Here is a 19,115-nt window from a genome sequence, read left to right as displayed (position 1 = left end):
CCCCGCCTCGCGCCCCGCCCGCCCCGCCCCGCGCGCCCGCCGCCCGCCCGCGCGCCCGCCCCGCCCCCGCCGCCGCCCGCCCGCCGCCCGCCCGCCCGCGCGACTAACGGTCCGCGCCCGCCGCGCCGCCGCCCCGCGCGGGAGGAGGATGAAGGAGATGAAGCAGCGGAGGAAGAAGGGGCGCACGTGGGCCGAGGCCGCCCGCCTGGTGAGGCGGGGGGGGGGGCGCCGGCGCCGGCGGCCGCCTGGCCGCGGAGGGCCTGGGGCGGGCCCCGGGGAGGGGGCGCGGGGGCTCCGACGGGCCTCCCCCGCCCGGGGGCTGCGCTCGCCGCCGGCTCCGGCCCCTCCTCGAGTAACGGGGCCGGCGGCGCCGCCCGCGGCGGGGGTGGGGGGGGGGGCGGGCGGGGGCTGCGCCCCGGCGGCGCGAAGCCGGGGACCGGGTCTTCCCGGGGGCGGCGGCGCCGGTGCCTCCCGGGTCCCGCGGCCGGTGTCTCCGCCCCGCTTGTTTTCCTTCCTCAGCCGGGTGGGGAGGAGGAGAGCCCCGGGGGGGGGGGCCGGGGCGCTGCGGGGGCGGTGCGAGCGCAGCCCCCGGCCCGCCGAGGGGGCTCTGGGACGAGCTGCCCGCCGGCCAGGGGTCACCGGGGCCGCCGCCTCCTGCCAGGCCGGCGGCCGGGGGGCCGGGCCGTGGTGGGTCCCGGGCCGGGCTCTTGGGGAGGTGCCGTCCCGCAGCGGTAGCGGTTCGGTGTTTGCTGCCTCGGTTGTTGCTCGCAGCCCGGCACGGGCAGGGCCGGGGCCGCTCTCGGTGTGAGAACCGTTCGTTTTCTTCCTTTCAGATGGCTTAAGGCTGAGCGGGAGGAACCGGCGCCTCGGGAGAGAGGCCTGGCCTGGAGCCTGGGCAGTGCCGCTGTCAAAACTTTCTGGTTTAATTACCGAGGCTGCAGGTTTCTGCCGTGCACCAGCGGTGCCCAAAACGCAGGCGGTGGGAGCGGCGTGCGTTCGGCTGCCTGTGCCGGTGCCGGTACTGAGCCTCGGGGTCAGCATCGCTGCCGGCAGACCGTGTTTTGTCGCTTTTGGTTTTAGGAGACGTAGCTGCGGGTATGTCTTTTTGTCTTTGAGAATCTGCTTGTTGAAGGCTTAAACTTCCAAACCCAGATCTGCTTCGATGGCGTTTGCGTAGGTCTGTCGGAGTGCTGCTGTCGTTTGATGGTCGCAATGGGAGAAGGGTAATTTCCCTCCGTGAGGCTTTTAAGCCGTATCTGTCTTGAACCCCCTTTGTAAACAAGGAAATATAAAAAGAAAAATAACTTCAGCGTCTTTCAGGTAGCGAATGTGAACTAGTCAGAAGTTTGATCTAAGGGGTGCATTTGGAGGTGTTTAGGCTCGCTGCTTGCCACAGAGTGCCGATGGCCGCTGCTCTCCGCTTCTGCGGCAGGTTGGAAGGAGCTCGCTCTCTTTGGCCTCTGTCTCGGAGCTGCTCTCTCTCAGTGACGCTGATCCGTGCAGGTACGGGAGTGCCAGTACGTGGAGTAAGGGATGATCCGACTGCCTGTGGCCGGCGTGAACGGACCTCTGCGGTTTCCTCCCCGTAGCCCTGTCAGTGGTACTCGACTTGTGAGGATCCGGGGGTACCTGCAGTGTAGCATACGGACGTCTGTAGAAAGGGATTTGCAGGGCTTGCGGGTGCTTTGTTTCTTTGTTTTTTCTTGCGTGTGTTTATTTTGTTTCTGCCTGGCCAGGTTATGTGTTGGAGCACATGAGCTTTCAGAAGGAACAGTACGGGTGAGTCCAGCTGAGACTCGTGTCTGGTGTTGAGGATGTCCAGGATAGGTCTTGGTGCTCCTTCTCAGTAAGATTTGTTTGGCTATCAGAGTGTTTTCTTTCCCCTTGCCAAGAGGAAACCTAATCAGACAAGCATCTCTTCCAGCAACTTGCATAATCTTTTGTGTGTAAATTATAATATTTTAGACCCACATGACTGTGCTTGAAAAACTGGGAAAGAACATAAGCTACCCGCTGTAGAACCTCACTGCAGGAATCTGGAGGTCTAGTGCTTCATTGCGCGTTTCTCTTTGAGATCCTGGTTCTGTGAGCCAAGCGCGTCACTGCAGGTGGCAGGGATGCTTTCCTGGTAGGTGACCTCGGGGGCAGAGGCAATGCTAGGTGACCTTGCACAAAGTCACCTCATTCAAGTGTCCTGAGCTCTAACAGGTGGAAAAAAAAAAAAATCAGTATTTATAGGCTGCCCAAAGCAGCACACGAGGCTGTGACTCTGAAGCTGTCTCCTAGTACACCTCCTCACCCTCATTGTGCGATGGGGAAAGGTTCTCTTCACACACACAGTTCCTCTCGCCTGTCTTTTGGCCAGAACCTCAGACGCAGTGGGTGCACGAGATGTCTAAGCCTCAACAGCATCTCAGAGCCATTGATGAACCAGAAATAGAACAATCTCATGCTAGATTATCCACTTAGAGAGACCTACAGTTGCGTAGCTGCACTTCCAGCTTGCAGGACTGATTGTAAATCCACTAAAAATAGATCTTTATTTAACACTAGTGTCTTACATGTGCTCCCTGTCAAAATGCTTTTAATTTTCCTTTCTGATGCGCACAATTGTATTTTGTGTTCCTCTCGATGTTTCTGAGAATCGTAGGCAAAAGTGCTTTTCAGTGTTGCTGCTCCTACAGAGCTAATACTATGCACATTCCATAAAATAAGCGTTTAAAGATTCATTTGAGCACCCAGAGCCGTAGGACTATACAACAAGTGCTGTTGGAGCTAGATGTCTAGTAAATTAATTGAGGGAGTGACATAAACTTCCATAATTAGGGACATAGGAACCCTTGACTATCGGTATTATAAATAGTGGAGGGGAAAAATATCTTTTTGGGGGTAAGGAACAGCTAACGTTGTTGAGGTTGTAGGTCCTGATGGAAGGGTGACGTGGCACAGGCAGCCTCAGGCTGGAGAGGGATGGAGGGCCAGTGCTGGAGGTTGGGCTGCGGTGGCTGAAGCGGCAGGATCTTCTCTCCCCCAGCTCTTCCATTAAGCAGTCTGTACACTTAATATAGCTGTTGATTGGAAATTGTTCCCCTGAGCATGGATTCTTTTATCTTTATGTAAATGCTCGTTCATGCTCAGTTTTGGGCTGTGTATTTTGCTTGCTGTGTCTGCCACTTGAGAGAGGTTTTATAAGCTGTGAAGAATTTCCTTATTTTTCAGAACAGGCATGTTCCATTTTGTGAATCTTGCACTGAGCTTGGGAGTGATGTGTTTCCCCTTGTCAGCTGTCTGCTCCCTTTGAGTGACGGGGGTGACAGTTCACGGGGAAGGCATGGAAACGTCGTAACCTATGGAGGTTTCTTGGTTAGTGAAGGAAGAAGTGTGATGGAACTGTATCGACTCGGAATTAAAATTGTTTACTCTCCCTGAATATGGCTTATCACTTTCTTTGATCTTTTCTTTAAACTCCTTGTGTTTTCACTGTGGTTTATCTCAGGTTATGTAGTTCTCAAATTTCCATCCCCTACCACGTCAGCACCACCGATGCTTATGGTCTTCAGGCATCTGAAAAATACATGTTGGGTGGATATGACTTAAGAAATTCCTTTTATCACAAAATATAGTTGAAGTGCAGAACTACAATGAGGTAGGCTGGGGTTTTCTTTACTTGCGGAGGTTGGAGATGGTATGGAGATGCCAGTGGTGCCCTGCACAACATCTCTTTTGCAAATGTCCTGTCCTGTGACTCCAGAAGGCAGGCTGCAGACTTCGTGCCTTGCCACAGTGCTGCAGTGACTCAGTTCGAGATGTTGCTGGTATAAATGGGGCGTTTGGGTTCCTCCACTGGCTTCGCACGCAAGTCAAACTGAAAGACAGCATCGTGTTGCTGACTCCTCTAAAGCATGGTGACAAAAGAAATCAGGATTGTGCATCATCGTGGCCATTACATTAGGGGAATTTAGACCACAGTTACGATCGAAAAGTTCCCAAGTGAATACCCGTTGCTGCTTTTCTGGGACGTTTCAGGCCACGTCCTGTGCCTATATCGCTGGTCTTTTTGCTCGATCGGACCCAGGGCTCTGTTGAGTTCAGCGTCTTTTGCATTCAGAGAGCAGAGCTGTCTGCTTCGACGGAAGGCGCAGGAGACAGCGCGTTAGGCAGCTGTAGGGTAATCTGCTCCCAAAGAAACATCGTGGTTTACATCTACTGCAGCTTATTTTTGTTCATTGTTTCCTGTTTATGTGGGTAATCTTCTTATCCACAGAAATGTCCGGTCCTCTTTTTGAATCCTTGAGTTCTTGCTTCTAGACATTTTGGAGCAGTAAGTTCCACAGGCTTTTAAAAAAAAAAAAAAAGTAATAGCCTCTTTAGTTCTTTGCATATAAGTGACAATTCTATTCTTCACATAATATATGGAAGGATGAGTTGTTATTTATTGTATTGCCTTTTTAATATCTGAATTTACTCACTTTCTTCCAAAGGCAAGCAGTCCGAATCTTTTTAGTGTCTTTAGCCGTAATTTTTTTTCCACATCCTTTACTGTTATTGTTGTCCTTTTCTGAATTCTGTCTTTCTCTGACAAGAATTCTGACTCTTACCCGTGGTACCCTTCTTGAGATGGAGCGAAGATGAAATGAATGCAGTAATCCATGGAAGGTACGCTATTGAATTATGTAGTTGAACAGTAATACTTTTATTGGCAGAAAAATAGTGGATGCTTTATTGAGAGGTAGGAAGGTATATGGCAGGGAGAGCATTTTACATCACGAGAGGTCGCTAACCACTGTATGGTTTTGAAGGCCATATGTGGCAGCAGCTCGGTCTAATGTATATTGAAGTCCGTGGTAAAGCTTCCACTGGTTTCATGTTATGGGGTCAAGGCCAAATTCTGCTGCTTTTTGTCTCCTTCGTGTTTGTATTTCAGTTAATTAGGGACCAGATTAAGGTAAGCCTTTTGTGATGCTTACAGTGATCTAATCTTGAGGTAGCCTGAAATTTTTAGCGTGTGTCTTTTGCAGATGAATAAAATTTTAAGAGGCATATTATTGGATCTGAACCGCAGCTTATGGAGTAGTTCTGTGAGTGCAGAAGCAAATTCTGTAATGACACGTGGTCTTTCTCTCTTTTCAGGTGCTGGAAAATTACTCTGATGCTCCTATGACCCCAAAACAGATTCTGCAGGTCATAGAGGCTGAAGGACTAAAGGAAATGAGGTTAGTATTGATGATCTTGCCTAAAACATAGTGTGGAGCATGGGGGAGACTGCATATGAAGGCTTGTGTTGCTTTGTGCAATTCTGCCTCATCTTCAGCCCACTTTTCTTCTTCCTTTTTTCTCTTGCCAGCATGGTAATTTCAGATGACAGTATAGACATTTATGTACAGGTTGTGGTTTGGGTTTTTTTATTTGACAATAACTGGAAGCTGTTCTTGGATTTTTTGATAACATACAGGGTTCCCTTCATCCATCTATTGTAAAATAAATGCCTATTGCAGATCAGACTCCTGCATTGTGTTGTACTTACCACTTACTTGTATGGTTCTCTCATAAGTAGCTCCCAGTAGTTTCTGCTATTGTGACTCTAGTTTGAGAACAGTTTAAGTTTTGTCTCCTCTGGTGTTTCATTTCTAGAGCAGACACTGCGTTTTAGGAGACTCAAAAAAGTCATCTTTATTTTATATTACTATACTGGCTTCTGCTCAGATTTTCGAGCACCGTGATAGCGCAGCTCACGCTGTTGCGGCTCTTGACATTGACTGGAGGAGATGCTCATCTCAGCGTGGGTTTCATATGGAAAAGAACCTGATACGGAGCCTCGGAAACGACAGGAGTGGGAGACTCTTTTCCTTGGTTAAGTTCCTGTGAACTTCCATCTGTTTCTGTGACAGTAGTAGAAGAGAAATACAGAGTGTCTTGCAGATCAAAGAAAGTAGGTAACCGTGATAGTCCGAATGCCTCAGTTAGTGCTGCGTGGCAAAAAAAAACCCAAAACGTTTGACTACCAGGGACAGAAACAGCAGCCTCTTTTGGCTGCTGCCCATTGACTTCTGGGGAGTCCAGATGCGTGGACTGTTTCTAGTCTTGCTTCCCCCTCGCCTTGATTCTGTGGACTGTTTTCCACCGTGGTGTTTGTGTTTCCTGAACCTGTACTTTACCCAGCTACGGAAGGTAAACTGTTTTCTTCTGGGACCTAACAACTCAAAAAGTTAGCTTATTTCTGCTCCTTATTTGTGTCTGAAATCAGGAAACAGCTGGATGGTTTGAACAGTGAAAACTGGTGATGCATACAGGGGTGTCGTGTGTAGGAGTTGCCATTGTTTGGAGAGGGACGATGCCGGCTTGTGTTGCTGCATCGATACCGGAGCTGTTAGAACGCCCACCTGCCACTGGCGATCCTTGCCGAGGAGATCTTCGCTGGTTTGGGTATGGGTGGTGGTTTCACAGCTCTGAGCAGAATTCAGATGGGCTTTTAATGAGGACCTTCATATAGCTTTGTTTTAATCCATACTCTGCACCTTTCTGACATCAGTCCTTTTACCTAAGCAGATGGTTGAAGATCTACGTGCAGAGGCTGTCCTCTGCTAAAGGTAATAGCAGGTCTCTTTTCACACACATAAATTATCTTGGTGCTCTCCCAGTTTTGATAAGTGACCTGTCACAGTATGTAACTAAAGACCAGATTTTGAAGCATGTGTCAAGTTAAATCCCACGGAGCTAAATCGTTCCTTTAAAGGCTGGTGTTTTTCCCTTGGGATATCTGCTTTTTCCTTCCCTGGTCACTAATTCTCTACTTTAAGAAAAGACTGTTTTCTTCAGAGCGTAATTGTTCACGGAATAAAGGCAGTGATCCTGCCTGGCTAAATATGCAGCCGACTTTGCTGGTACTTGTATAGAAGCTCTTCCTGAAACTCCATTTCCTGAAGGAAATAGCTTGGTGGCTCGAGATGTTTTTCCCTTTGAATCCATACTGAGCCAGCGTTCCCTGCTCTGGGGGTCACGCCGGTCTGTTGGGAGGGCCGTGTTCCTTACGGGTGGCATTAAGGGTCCTGCGTGGCTGATGCTCGAGCGAGGACACTTGGGCCCAGCACCATTGCTGAGTTCTAGCTCCTAGGAGAGTTTTAATTGTTTGCTGCTTTTCTCAATTCGGGGAAAACTATTTATTTTGCCATTCTAAGAAAGTGTGCTCTGTGGCTGGTTAGCGTGCTCGGAGCGTCTGTTAAACACAGAAGGGAAAACACTGTCTAACAGGACAGAAGGCTGGAAATTTTTTTCATAGTATCTAAAAGTGATACAGGGTAATTTTGTCTGTTGCCGGGGCTTGTGAAGAAATGTCCAAAAAACAAACGCGTTCAGGGTGGAAACAGAAATTGTTCTAAGTTTTCGATTTGAGAATGATTTTCTTTGAAATATTTTGTCTCAATCCAGTTTTCAGTTTCACTTTTAATAATAATGACATCGATAATGCCTTAATGTCTCTTCCAGGTAACTTTCTGCCTGCACATGTGTGACTTAGTGGAAAATATGAGATTACGTGGCAGAGAAGTTCCATCAGCGTGAGTGTAGGATGGTTGCTTTAACCAGGGAGTTACGTAGGACTTGACAAATTAGTGCATCAGACCTTTTATATCTAACTCTGCGAGTGCAGTTTTGTCTGTGACACGTCAGGGAAGACATTCCAGAAACGCGTATGTGTACAATTTATGCTGGTTTTGTTTACATCTTTCTGCTTCAGAATAAATCTGGGTTTTTTGTAAAATCAATCCGACTCTGAAAGTTTCAAGCAGAGAAAGGGAGGAGACAGGTAATAAAAGTTAGAAATGTCTAAAAATGGCTGGGAGTAACTTTAAAATTGGCATAATATTTCCCGTTTTCTGCCAGTTGCTTCGCTGTGATGTGTTGAGGCTGATGTACAGGTCAAAAAGGAAAACAGTAATACTGTTCTGACTGAAGTGCCCATCCCATAAAGTTAATGAGCATCATCTGTGTTCCCCTCAGTCAGCTAAAGGATGCCCATTTAAACAGATCTTTCAGGCTGTTTTCTTGGTAAGGCCATTTCTTAAAACTTAACTGTTTTCTGCCTTTCTGTGTTTCAGTGGCACTTCTCCCCTAGCCTGCCTCAACGCCATGCTCCATTCCAATTCAAGGGGAGGTGACGGACTCTTTTACAAACTGCCCGGACGCATCAGCCTTTTCACGCTCAAGGTAAATGCTGAGTTCCTGCCCTCAGCTGAGGGCCGAGGTGCGAGTTCTGCTTATTATGCGTAGCTGAGTGTTAAACTGTCACTGAGCATCATCTGAGCTGAATGTGCTGCATGTGAGATCGTCATGTGAAAGAGTGTCTGGAATTCATTACTTCATTAGAGCTTGTACCTTTCAGCTATATTCAGTCATATATGATAAATTCCTGTTAAAGCCCCCTATTCCTTGAATTGCACAAGCAAGATAAATCCTCTTATTCCATACTTGGTGTCCAACTCAGGTGGCTGCTTATCGAAACAGTCCCGTTCACTCCTTTTCTGCCAGCCACGAGGGAACACAGCCAGCCAATAAATTAAATTGGTCCGAGAGCTTGTAGCTACAAGTAAAATCTTGACAGGAGAATGTGTATTCATTCTTCTGGTTGTTTGTTTTGTGTCCCACTGCATTCTGTGTGTATTTAGCATCACCATTTTCCTCAGATGTTGAGGTCTCTCTGGAACGTTTTTTATTTCTAGTTTATTGTCCCGGTAATCTTAAATGTTGAAAATGTTTCCAGTCTTAGACTTTTCTTTTGCATTGTTTTGTACTGTTGGATTCCCTGATAAATATCAGCTTGATAGACAACAGGTATCTCAGCTATTTAATTTGCATCTTGTTTTTCTCCTGCCAGAAAATTTTGTTGAATTGCTGTATTTTGCTGAAAATAGATGGCACTGAAATGGTTTTGATTATACAAGTAGTAAATACATCTCTTAAGCTTACTGTCTTAGTATTTGGCTACTCTGATGCTACCTGTTCTTTCGTCATAAGAATGAGATACTTCTCTTTAATAGAAACTGCTTCCTTGCAGAAATTTGCAACGAATTATTAACGTTACGTATTTTGGATATGTTTGAGTTACTCGTCTAGGAGGTGTCTATGAAGTCTGCTGATAGTTTAGATGACTTCTTTTCCGCTATAAGCCCAAATATACTTCAAAATATCTTTCTGCATCAAGGATTAAAATAGGGAAGATGAAAAAAATTAAGCTTAAAAACTATATCTGCTAAACCGTCCGTTCCCATTGGTTTCAGTCGTAGTGGTTGGGGAGGGAGGACTGTAGCCATCCCAGTTCTGTTTGCCCATTTAGAAGGATGCCTTGCAGTGGTCTCGGAATCTGTCTGTGCCAGAAGGGGAGGAGCTGGAGGATACAGCAGATGCAGAAAGTTGTGAGTCCAATGAAGCAAGCACTGTGAGTGGTGATAATGATGGTAAGTGTCTAACGACATTAATCTTGAACTATAGGATCTACTTCTGTGTCTGACCGAGAGCCCATCTCTTTTCAGTGTCTCTTGATGAAACCTCCTCTAATGCCTCGTGTTCCACCGAATCACAGAGCAAGGGACCCGCTACTACCAGGGAGAGCTACAGAACCGCCTCCCAGGTAGGAAAAAGTGGGACTAATGGGAAGCATGAAGATTCTCAAGGGGAGCTTTCATTACTGCCTGCTAGCTGGGTGAGCGTGACAGACTAGTTGGGCACAGGTGCCTCAGAGAGTTATGGGGCTGTCTCCTTAGGTGGGGAGTTTGCAGTAATGGGAGGGATCACATACAGGGAGGTAATTTTGGATTCTCTGCTATTCATAAATGTAATGGCACCTGAAGATTTACCTAGGAGCTGGGTAGTTCTTTAACTGGGGAACGTGCTGCTTAGAAGCTTATTTTACCCCTCCATTAATGTCTTTGTTCCTTTGTTTTGTTTTTGGTTTCTTTCTGGACCACAGACAACCAAACAAAAGAAAAAGACTGGTGTAATGCTGCCACGTGTTGTCTTAACACCACTGAAAGTAAATGGGGCACACATGGAGTCTGCCTCTGGTGAGCATTGCTTTTGTTGTGGTGGTTTTCTAATGACGGCATAGGTAGCTCTTAATTGTCCGTAGTTATCTAGAAGTTTGCCTGAGGATTTCTTTAGCACTTGGTGAGAATGCAGGGGACTGTAGAGAGTTGTGTACATGTTTAACGCCATCAAAATAGCTGCTAACTGGGTAATACCCTGTAATAGTGGATCTGTTATCAGCAGATAATTCTTGTATGGTAAGCCACTCTCCAAGTTGGGCTTCTGCTGTTCTTTGCATATTTTTATGAAATTCGTTTGCTTTTAGGCTTCACAGGAAGGCATGCTGATGGGGAGAGCAGTAGCACATCCAGCAGCAGCAGCAGCTCTTTGGCCCTGTGCAAAGCCACCTTGCGTAGCAGAACAGAAATAAACAGGGATCCTCCACAGCTTCTGAGAGGTATCCGAAAGCCCACGGCTGGTAGGTGCTTCTGATTAAAGTTAGAAGAATAATTGGCCATAAAAGCAGGCAATGGTGAAGTCCATATATATCTGAGAAAACGCCGAGGTTCTCTTCCTTCAGAAGGCGTATGACAATCTTAAGGCTCACAAGCCAGACCTTCCTCCCCCAACATTAGTGAGACAGTTGTTTAAAAGTTTGCCTACTCTGAAGAGCAGCATCGAGAATTGTACCTGAATGGGACCTCATATCAAAATTCCAGACGCACGTCTATTAATTAGTGTGTTTGAGACTCTTTCTTCATGCTTGAATACTACAGTCTTTTCTCATATATCTTGCTCCTTTTGCTGTAGTAGTTTGACATGAATTTCTTGCCCATAATGCTGAAATACTTTTATACAACGTTTATTTTATTTGCCTGTCCTTAAACTACAGGGCAAATGAAACGAAACAGGGGTGAGGATATTGACTTTGAAACACCTGGTTCCATTCTTGTCAATACAAACCTGCGAGCTCTGATAAACTCCAGAACCTTTAATGCGCTCCCATCGCAGTTTCAGCAGCAGCTTCTTTACCTCCTTCCAGAAGTTGATAGACAGGTATGAGGGGGCAGCACTTGGGTGTTTTCCATTCACTGCGTTGCCTCTTGCTTGCGGAACGGCTGGAGCAAATGGTTTCTGTTTGTCCTGGGCTTGTCCCGTTAGGTTGGGGCTGACGGGCTGATGCGTCTCAGTGGCAGTGCTCTGAATAATGAATTCTTCACCCACGCCGCGCAGAGCTGGAGAGAACGACTAGCTGATGGTGAGTGGGTTTGCTTTCCTAGGTGGCTGGAGAATAGGTACTCATTTTATGGGATTTTTTTGTTTTTCTTTTACAGTTAATGAATGGGAATTTAGTCCAGCTTTGCAGTGTATCTGGCTATGTTGCCCCCAACTTTTCGTCTTTTTTTTTTTCTTTAAAATCAAAGATGTGTTTTCCTTTGGTGCCATGGGACCTTCCAAACAAAGTGGTGGAGGTGTAAAGTAGTACCAGACTTATCTTTCCTTAAATGGTGGCCTGTGTCTGGTAAAACATGATTTGTTTTTCAGGCTTGCTTAAGGCTGTGGGACCATTGCCCTTAGGGAGTTGCAGGCAGCACGTGGATCCACAGTAAAGTGGAGAGCAGGGCAATAACAGAAAATCTGTTGCTCGTATATATAGCCACTGTACTATACTGTTAAAACACAAAAGGTTGCATTTGCAGAATCAGTTTGGTTTGGAACTGAATTTCAGTCTCTTGCTTCCACGTAGGTGAATTCACCCATGAGATGCAAGTTCGAATTCGGCAGGAGATGGAAAAGGAAAAGAGAGTGGAGCAATGGAAAGAGAAGTTCTTTGAGGACTACTATGGACAAAAGTGAGAAATTTTACCTCATCTATCCTGGTTTATCTGTGTTTGTGCAGGTGGCAGCGTGTGTTTCTGCTTGTGGATACCTGAGAAGATGCAGCATAATCTCCTTGAAAAAATACAGGTTGTGGGTGAATCATTCAGGCTGTTGCTCCACGGAAATCCTTGGTGGAATTGGCTGGGTCACAGCAGAATTTTGTAGCCTATTTTGTTTCCAAGACAAGTTAACGTTACTCGTTTTCCATCACAAATCTTTACATTTTCTTATTTTTCTCTTTCCCTGTGATAGTAATGTGGGATAGCAAATGTATAGGTTACCTCACTGCAGGCTGACTTGATGAGGTTTTGATGAGTCTCTGCTTTGTAATCTGTTTGTTACTCTGTACAGTGGTGACAGTACAGCTATAACTAAAAGATGAAATGCTTAAATTAGATGGGCTTTAGCTTTTAGCTAGTTTTTATGTTTGCCTCATAGGTTGGGCTTGACCCAAGAAGAATCCCAGGAGCAGAATTTGGTGCAAGAAGATGCTGAGAACAGGACAGGACTGTCTGTGAAAGGAGAAGCAAGGCTGCCGCGCAGTCCTTCTACACGGCAGAGAGATGGGCACTTCAAGAAACGCTCCCGGGCCGACCTGCGATGCAGAGCCAGGAGGAGCCTGTACAAATTGCGTGAACCTGAGCAAACAGAGACTTCCAAAGAGACTGCTTCTGTGGGGCCAGATTCGTCTCTTCATAAAGAGACAAAGCCTGAGATAGACCTGAAGAAAGATGAGCTGACGAGCCCTTCGGCTGCAGTACTGAAGCCGGAGAGTTCAGAATTGTACCTCTCTCCAGAGGCTTCCAAATTACACAGTAAATCGGAAGATCTGTCATTGGCAGCTGCAAACAGAATTCCCAGCTTGCCCCAGGAGAACTCTGCTCGGGAGTCAAAGGACCAGAAGAGGAAATGCTTTGAGGAGGCTGCCTCTGCATCCTTCCCCGAAAAGAAGCCCCGGCTTGAAGATCGTCAGTCCTTTCGTAACACAATTGAAAGTGTTCACCCAGAAAAGCCACAGCCTACTAAAGAGGAGCCAAAAGTCCCACCCATCCGGGTAGGAAAGAGAATTATAGCTGCTTGGTATCTCAGGGCTGTCATGCTCAGTAGCATCAAAACATTATTAAAATGTCAAGTGTTGTCATCTTAAGAGGGGAAGTGGAAGGGTTTCATTGGTAGAGCTGGCTAAGTACCTCTGATTACCGCAGTTTACTATCTTATTTAGACAGGCAAAGAATGGAAAAAGATTCCAAGGTCTTTGCACAAGAGCACGGGGTAACCTTGACTTACTCTGTTGGTTTGCATTTCTGTGGATACAGAAATCACTTTTCCTGAAACTAGCTGACTTATTGCAAAAGAGACCTTCAAATCATGTTCTTTATCCTGTGTAGTTTCTCAGTTCCTTTCCTTTCGGGCAGAATCTTAGTATTGCTCCTGACTTTTCCCATTTTCACTAGAGGTTTCCATCTTGTCATCTTCAGGGTAGTCATCCTGATGTAAAGGAGACCATTTTGATTTCTGAAGATCTGAATGCAAACCACTCATTTTGTATTTGTCTGCTGGCTCTGGTAAAACAATGTTAATATTAAGTGAGCTTTACATATCGCATGACAGAGCACATCAGCAGAGGTTACAGGGAGCATGCTACTTCTCTGCCAAAATTAGCTTTTAAGTTGGGATTTTAAATTTTTGTTGAATTCTTGTGATAAGAATTGTGATGAACAGATGCTAATAAAATACGTTTCACTGTCTGAAAATGGTCAAGTGTTAGAACTAATTGCTTTTCCCTTTCTTTCAGATTCAACTTTCACGTATTAAACCACCCTGGGTGGTTAAAGGTCAGCCCGCTTACCAGATATGCCCCAGGATCATCCCCAACACGGAGCCCTCCAGCCGGGGCAGGACTGGGGCCAGAACACTCGCAGACATTAAAGCCCGTGCTTTGCAAGCCCGAGCCCAGCGAGAAGCTGCTACAGCTGCCATTGGAGGTGGGGGTGGCCCAGGTGGAGGGAGAAGCACTGACGAAGGAGGTGGTGGAGGAGAATCCAGCAGCCGGACAGGGCACAGGAGATCAAAGAGAACTCATGGAAAGCGTTCGTCAGATCTACAGCGAACACAATTACTGTCGTCTCTCCATCTGAACGGAGAAAAGGCTAACTCTGAGGTGGCTGCTCAGGAGGCTAGCACAAATTCCTTCCTCTCTTCAAGACAAGACCCCTTTTCTTCAAAGAGCGAGGGAAGTGGCGTTCTGGAACGCACTGCAGGCACTAGCTCAGGGGAAGCTCAGCCTGGTGGTGGTTCACCTAGAAGGCAGTTCTGCGATGCTTTGATTGGGTCGTCCTCAGACAATGCGACTTCTGAGAGGCAGGAGGAAAGCCCTGAGCAGCTCGTCTGTGACCCAAGGACCGAAACCCCATCTTGTGTTGCATCACAGGAGAGGCAAAGTACAAAGCTGAAACGCGTGGTTCCTCCAGTAAACGGTCTGTCTTGTTCTCAGGTGCAGGGAGCCGTGATCAGTCCTGTGGGAGATAGGGTTGTGCCAGAACTCAAAGATGCCAGCGCTCCCGCCGTACAGCTGGATTATCATTCTGACGTAAAGGAATATTCCTCCAGTTGTCCCGCTCTTCTGCCAGAATTGTCATCAGGCGGTAAAGAATGCCAGGAGCCAGAAATGGTATCTAGATTTAGATTTAACGGCTGCAAAACGTTTGTGGAAAAATGTGTCGCTGATAGTGATAACTCAAAGACAGTGACTCCTGGAGTGGAGAAAGCAGTCCCTGCACTGTATAACTTTTCACACCTGCAGGCAGAGGAAGAGAGTGATGGCAAACTAAGTAATGAAGAACAGAATACAGGGTCTCTGGTGAAACCCTCTTTACACGATGACTTTATTTCTCAGAATAGGATAGATACCTCTGAAAAACTTCTGCAGCTGAGGGAGAGGTGCCCCAGAACAGAACCAGAAAATGCACGTCAGCCACTGAGAGAGACTCCAGAGTTCAAGACGAACGGAGATGATGAAGTACAGAGTACACACAGTGAAACAACAGATACTGCTTCAGATTTTGAAGGTGACGTAGCTGATGAGAATATAGAGATGGATGTATGCTTCAGAAGTGTCAGCTGTAGGGAGGTGGCTGGGAAAGAATCCTCCTGTCACAGCAGCACTGAGAGATGTGGTAGGATTAGATCAAAGTCGTCTGTGGAAACAGATAGTCTGGCCTATGCTATGGACTTCCCTGCAGTCGCAGCGATGAGCACTGCACCTCCATCTCAGAGATGGGGACCACATGCACCATTGCCTCAGAAACCCGAGCGGCCGACAGGTGCTGCTCGGCCCGTGTCCTCTGTTGAAACCAACAACCCTTTGGTGGTGCAGCTGCTTAAGGGGAACCTTCCACTGGAAGAAGTTCTCCCAGTATCTCACGCCAACATCAAGCTGGAAATCACGCAGCCACCGCTGGACAAGCAGTCAGAAAGCCTGTCCCTGCAAATGGAGAGAGGTAGCAGTTGCTATTTTGGCAAAGAATCTTCACCAGATGTAGGAATAAAGACGAGTGCCCTAAGCAGGAGTGATGACTTCCACTCAGTGAGATCTTCCATAGATCCCCAGGAGAAGAAGTGCGGATCAGGGGCAGCGTTGCCTGGAGCAGAGGATGCGGAGGATCGGTCTATTCCAGAAAAACATTCCAACGTTGGGTCGACTTTAAGCTGCCAAGACCAACTGGCAAATGTGGCAAGTGCCTCTCAGAAGCCTGAAGAGATGGGCCCTCGGGAAAGAACATTTTCTTCCTGTAGCTTTGAGGAGCAAAAGGAGTTGCCCAAGGTCCATCGGGTGCCACAGCGCAACCCATTAACAAGTGTCATCACAAATAAAAGTCCGGAGAAGTTGAATGCCTCTACGGAGCCTCAGTTTTTATCTCCAACTGTAACGCCTCTTGGTCCAAATCAGACAGGGGGTACATCGGTCAATAAAAATTATGTTGGAGTTCAAGGCAAAAAACTCTTTGGTTCTGGTTTTCCTTGCAACCCCAGTGTTAGACTCCATCACTCCAGGGCTTTGGATCAAGTTTCAGCCATGGGAACCTTGTCGCCCAGCAAACAGATTCCTCTGAACAAGAGCTGTGCATCAGGAGAAGGAATGCCAGCTGCAAGGGACGAATGGACTTCAAAGCAGCAGACCAACACCCTGGGAGGAGTAAAAAATGAGAATGTGTTGGCCTGTGGCAGCCCAGCCAAGAGTAACGCGGAGAACCGGAAGGATGCAGCACAAAGCCCCGTGGAGCTGACTGAGCATTTGCAAAGTGTTCCGCTGGTCATGGACTTGCCATTTTTTAAGTTTTCGAGGGAACCAGGAAAAGGACACAATCACCCTTTGGAGCCTTCTTCCATACCCTCTCAGCTCAATATCAAGCAAGCGTTTTATGGGAAGCTTTCTAAGCTGCAGCTTAATTCCACCAGCTTTAATTATTCATCCAACACTCCAGCTTTTCCCAGAAGTCTTGCTGGAAGCATGATGCAGCTAACCCACAAAGCGAACTTTGCTGCAAACCATAATACGTCCCTTTCTGTGCAGATGTTTGCTGATAGCAGCAGTGTTGACGAGATATCGTTCAAGTGCTCGTGCAGCCTTAAAGCCATGATCATGTGTAAAGGCTGCGGGGCGTTCTGTCACGATGACTGTATAGGACCCTCTAAGCTTTGTGTATTGTGCCTTGTGGTGAGATAATAAATTATGGCCATGGGACAAATTGTATATTCAGTGTGTGTATTTTGATAACGACTGATCCTAAAACCTGTACACAAAATACTATTCTGTTTATAGTAGAAATGCTATTACACTTTGTTTTGGTGAGGAAAGTTGACTTGCCTTCCCACTAAAATCTACAGCGCAAAACCCCTTCTTGCTCACGGTTACACTCCGCTGTCCGGGCTGCGCCCCACTGGAGTGATCCTTCTGCTTAGTGCTATCGTGGAAATACTGATTGTGCTCTGGTACGCGTGCTGAGGCGAACACCTGAGTGAGAGGCAGTTTGCTGTGGCAATCCGTGGACCCTCTGCCGAGGAAATCTTTACATCCAAAGGAACTGGAACAGGGTGTTTTCTATTTCAGGGCTGCGCTAGGTGAGGCCCTACAGTCTTCCACTCTCCCCTTCTGCCATCTCCATTCTTGGTTTGCGTGGGAAGTACCGCTGTACAGTAAGTGTCAGCAAAGAGCTGCTCTGCAGGTGACGGTTCTCTACGCTCTTTGGATGCTACAGCAGAACGTGGTGCCCAGCAAAGCACTCTGCCGGGGGCTGTAGAGCCGTATCCAGCTAACCTATACCGGATGGAGCCGACTCGGAGGATGCAAGAAGAGGAGGGAAAAAAAAGTGGCAGGTGCCAACCGAACGCCTTCTGCTGGTCTGCAGGACGATGTGTGGCCCGGGGAACTGTGTGCCTGGCTGAACTCTTGGACCAGCCGATGTGACTGCCTCTTTTGGCTGGCTTGCCACAAACTAGCGTGAAACGTCAGAGGTTCCTAGAAGCTCATTTATGTGGCCAGCGCTCTCTGCATTGCAGCCCTGCAATGAGGACCTTAACGTGACAGCATCTGACCACTTGCAAGCGTCTAGCTGTGCATCTGTGTGACGATCATCTAACATTTAAAGCAGTGTTTTTTCCTTTTTTTTTATATTTTCATTCTTGGATGTATAAAGTGAATTATTTGGCTCCTGTAAGTATCCTCTATGCATCTGTTTGATCATGTATTTATATGTTGTACACAGTACTGGCCAACTCTGTAAATGGATGTAATGTACATAGAACACAAAGGGTTCTTTTTTTTCCTTGGATTTTCAGGCTCTACAGCAGTATTGCATTAAAGTGGTGTTAGTTATTAACCTGCATCTGTAGTCAGAGCCACTGTATTCTGTCTTGCCTAACGTGAGGCTCAACATGCAAAGGTGTCTCGGTTCTGACAGCCTCCCTCTCTGCCCGGGCCTCCGCGCTGCGCTGCGCAGGTGGACTGTGATGTGCGGACTCGGGGGTGACCTGATGGGATTTGCCGAGTCGAGCGTACTTCACTGGTCGCTCCTCTAAGCTACCGCCAGTTGTTGCTGTAACTGAGCTCCTCGAGCGTGGCCATGGCTGCATTGCAAGAAGGTGAAAATCCTTGTGCATCCATAAGATTGAGAGCAGAAACGTGGCTCTTCCTCTTTGGAGCGATTGCAAATCAAGAGTGAATTGCTTCAGTGGGGGAGAAGTCAGCTGTTTTATTTAAGCAGACAGTAGCAAGAATCGTAGGGGGTTTATTTTTATTTTTTCTTCTTGTCCCTTTTCTAGCTCTATCTTACCTCCCTTGACCATGCACTTTTTTTTTTTTTAACCGTACAAGTCCCTATTTGAGATGCGAGCCTGAGGGATGCAACAAGTTTAGTCTCGGAAATGGTTTATCCTTAATGCATCTGACAGCCTCACGTTGCGGGAATGAGAGCGCAACGCCCGTGCGCACGCACCCCGGGATGAGCGGAGCTGCGGCATTGGCGAAGGCGGAGCGGAGGTGTGAAACCTGCTTACCAAAGATAGGGAGCGGAGCCGGGGGGCTGGCTCTGCCTCCTCTGGGGCCACTGTAGCGTACAGGTGGAACTGGTCTGGTTTGCAGAGCCCTCCGGGGGGGCCTGCTCATGTATGTCCCTTGTGCTATTGGAAAAATAAACGCTCTGTAAAACCTGCACTTGTGGTTTCAGTCCTCTGTTTCTGAACTCCTCCTCTCTGCTCTCTGAGGCGATATTGCTTTTCCTGTCCTCTTTTTTAACTGGGAGCGTTCTTGCCCTCTGCTCGGATGATTCAAAAGGGGGGCTGCGTTGCCGTCTCGCCCTCGTTAAATCGTTTTTTACGCGCTTACTGAAGACGGCGCACCCGCTGCAGCCGCTGCGCCTGGCTCTTGGAAACAGGACCCTGAGGGCTCCCAGAGCAGCAGCGTGGTTGCGGGATGCTGCGGGAGCGAAGGCTGCGGCTGCGCGAGCCCCCCCGCAGTAACGGGGGGAGACCCCTGCCCTGCAGGGTGACGCCTCTGGGCAGCAGCACCCAGACCGGCCCGCGTGTCGCCCGGCAGAACTCGCTGCTGCTGTTGCCTGGCTTTTCTGTTACCGTCTTACTCGATGGTTGGATAAATGGATCTGAAAATGTTTTCTAAAGAGCGTAACAACATGATACCAGTTATACTGTTTATTGAAACT

The 19,115-nt window shown here is 47.6% G+C and overlaps 1 protein-coding gene across 6 annotated transcripts; it reads left to right on the top strand.

The window, feature by feature from the left end:
* Window positions 1–75: 75 nt before the first annotated feature.
* On the top strand, window positions 76–18,603 carry ASXL1 (ASXL transcriptional regulator 1). Of its 6 annotated transcripts, XM_072878954.1 has the most exons (14): window positions 85–208; window positions 834–1,095; window positions 4,584–4,656; window positions 5,131–5,213; window positions 8,094–8,202; window positions 9,329–9,449; window positions 9,525–9,622; window positions 9,962–10,055; window positions 10,343–10,495; window positions 10,910–11,073; window positions 11,179–11,275; window positions 11,765–11,870; window positions 12,337–12,952; window positions 13,694–18,603. In XM_072878954.1, the coding sequence occupies exons 4-14, from the start codon at window positions 5,158–5,160 to the stop codon at window positions 16,622–16,624; spliced, it is 4,545 nt and encodes a 1,514-aa protein (XP_072735055.1). In that variant the 5' UTR covers window positions 85–208; window positions 834–1,095; window positions 4,584–4,656; window positions 5,131–5,157; the 3' UTR covers window positions 16,625–18,603. The 6 variants fall into 6 exon arrangements, with proteins under 6 accessions (XP_072735054.1, XP_072735053.1, XP_072735055.1 ...); XM_072878955.1 differs by lacking the exon at window positions 4,584–4,656; XM_072878953.1 differs by lacking the exons at window positions 834–1,095; window positions 4,584–4,656 and having other exon boundaries at window positions 76–208; window positions 10,343–10,474.
* Window positions 18,604–19,115: the final 512 nt, after the last annotated feature.

Source organism: Ciconia boyciana, chromosome 14, assembly GCF_034638445.1.
Source record: "Ciconia boyciana chromosome 14, ASM3463844v1, whole genome shotgun sequence".
In the NCBI taxonomy this organism is placed as follows: Eukaryota; Metazoa; Chordata; class Aves; order Ciconiiformes; family Ciconiidae; genus Ciconia; species Ciconia boyciana.
This window is presented reverse-complemented; position numbering and strand designations above follow the sequence as displayed.

What these genes read in the sequence shown, in the direction of transcription:
- ASXL1 (XM_072878952.1), top strand. Translation starts at nt 149, where the DNA reads ATGAAGGAGATGAAGCAGCGGAGGAAGAAGGGGCGCACGTGGGCCGAG. An exon ending in GGGCCGAGGCCGCCCGCCTG is followed by an intron (nt 209 to 5,130) that starts GTGAGGCGGGGG and finishes CTCTCTTTTCAG; the next exon opens with GTGCTGGAAAATTACTCTGA. An exon ending in TATCCGAAAGCCCACGGCTG is followed by an intron (nt 10,496 to 10,909) that starts GTAGGTGCTTCT and finishes CTTAAACTACAG; the next exon opens with GGCAAATGAAACGAAACAGG.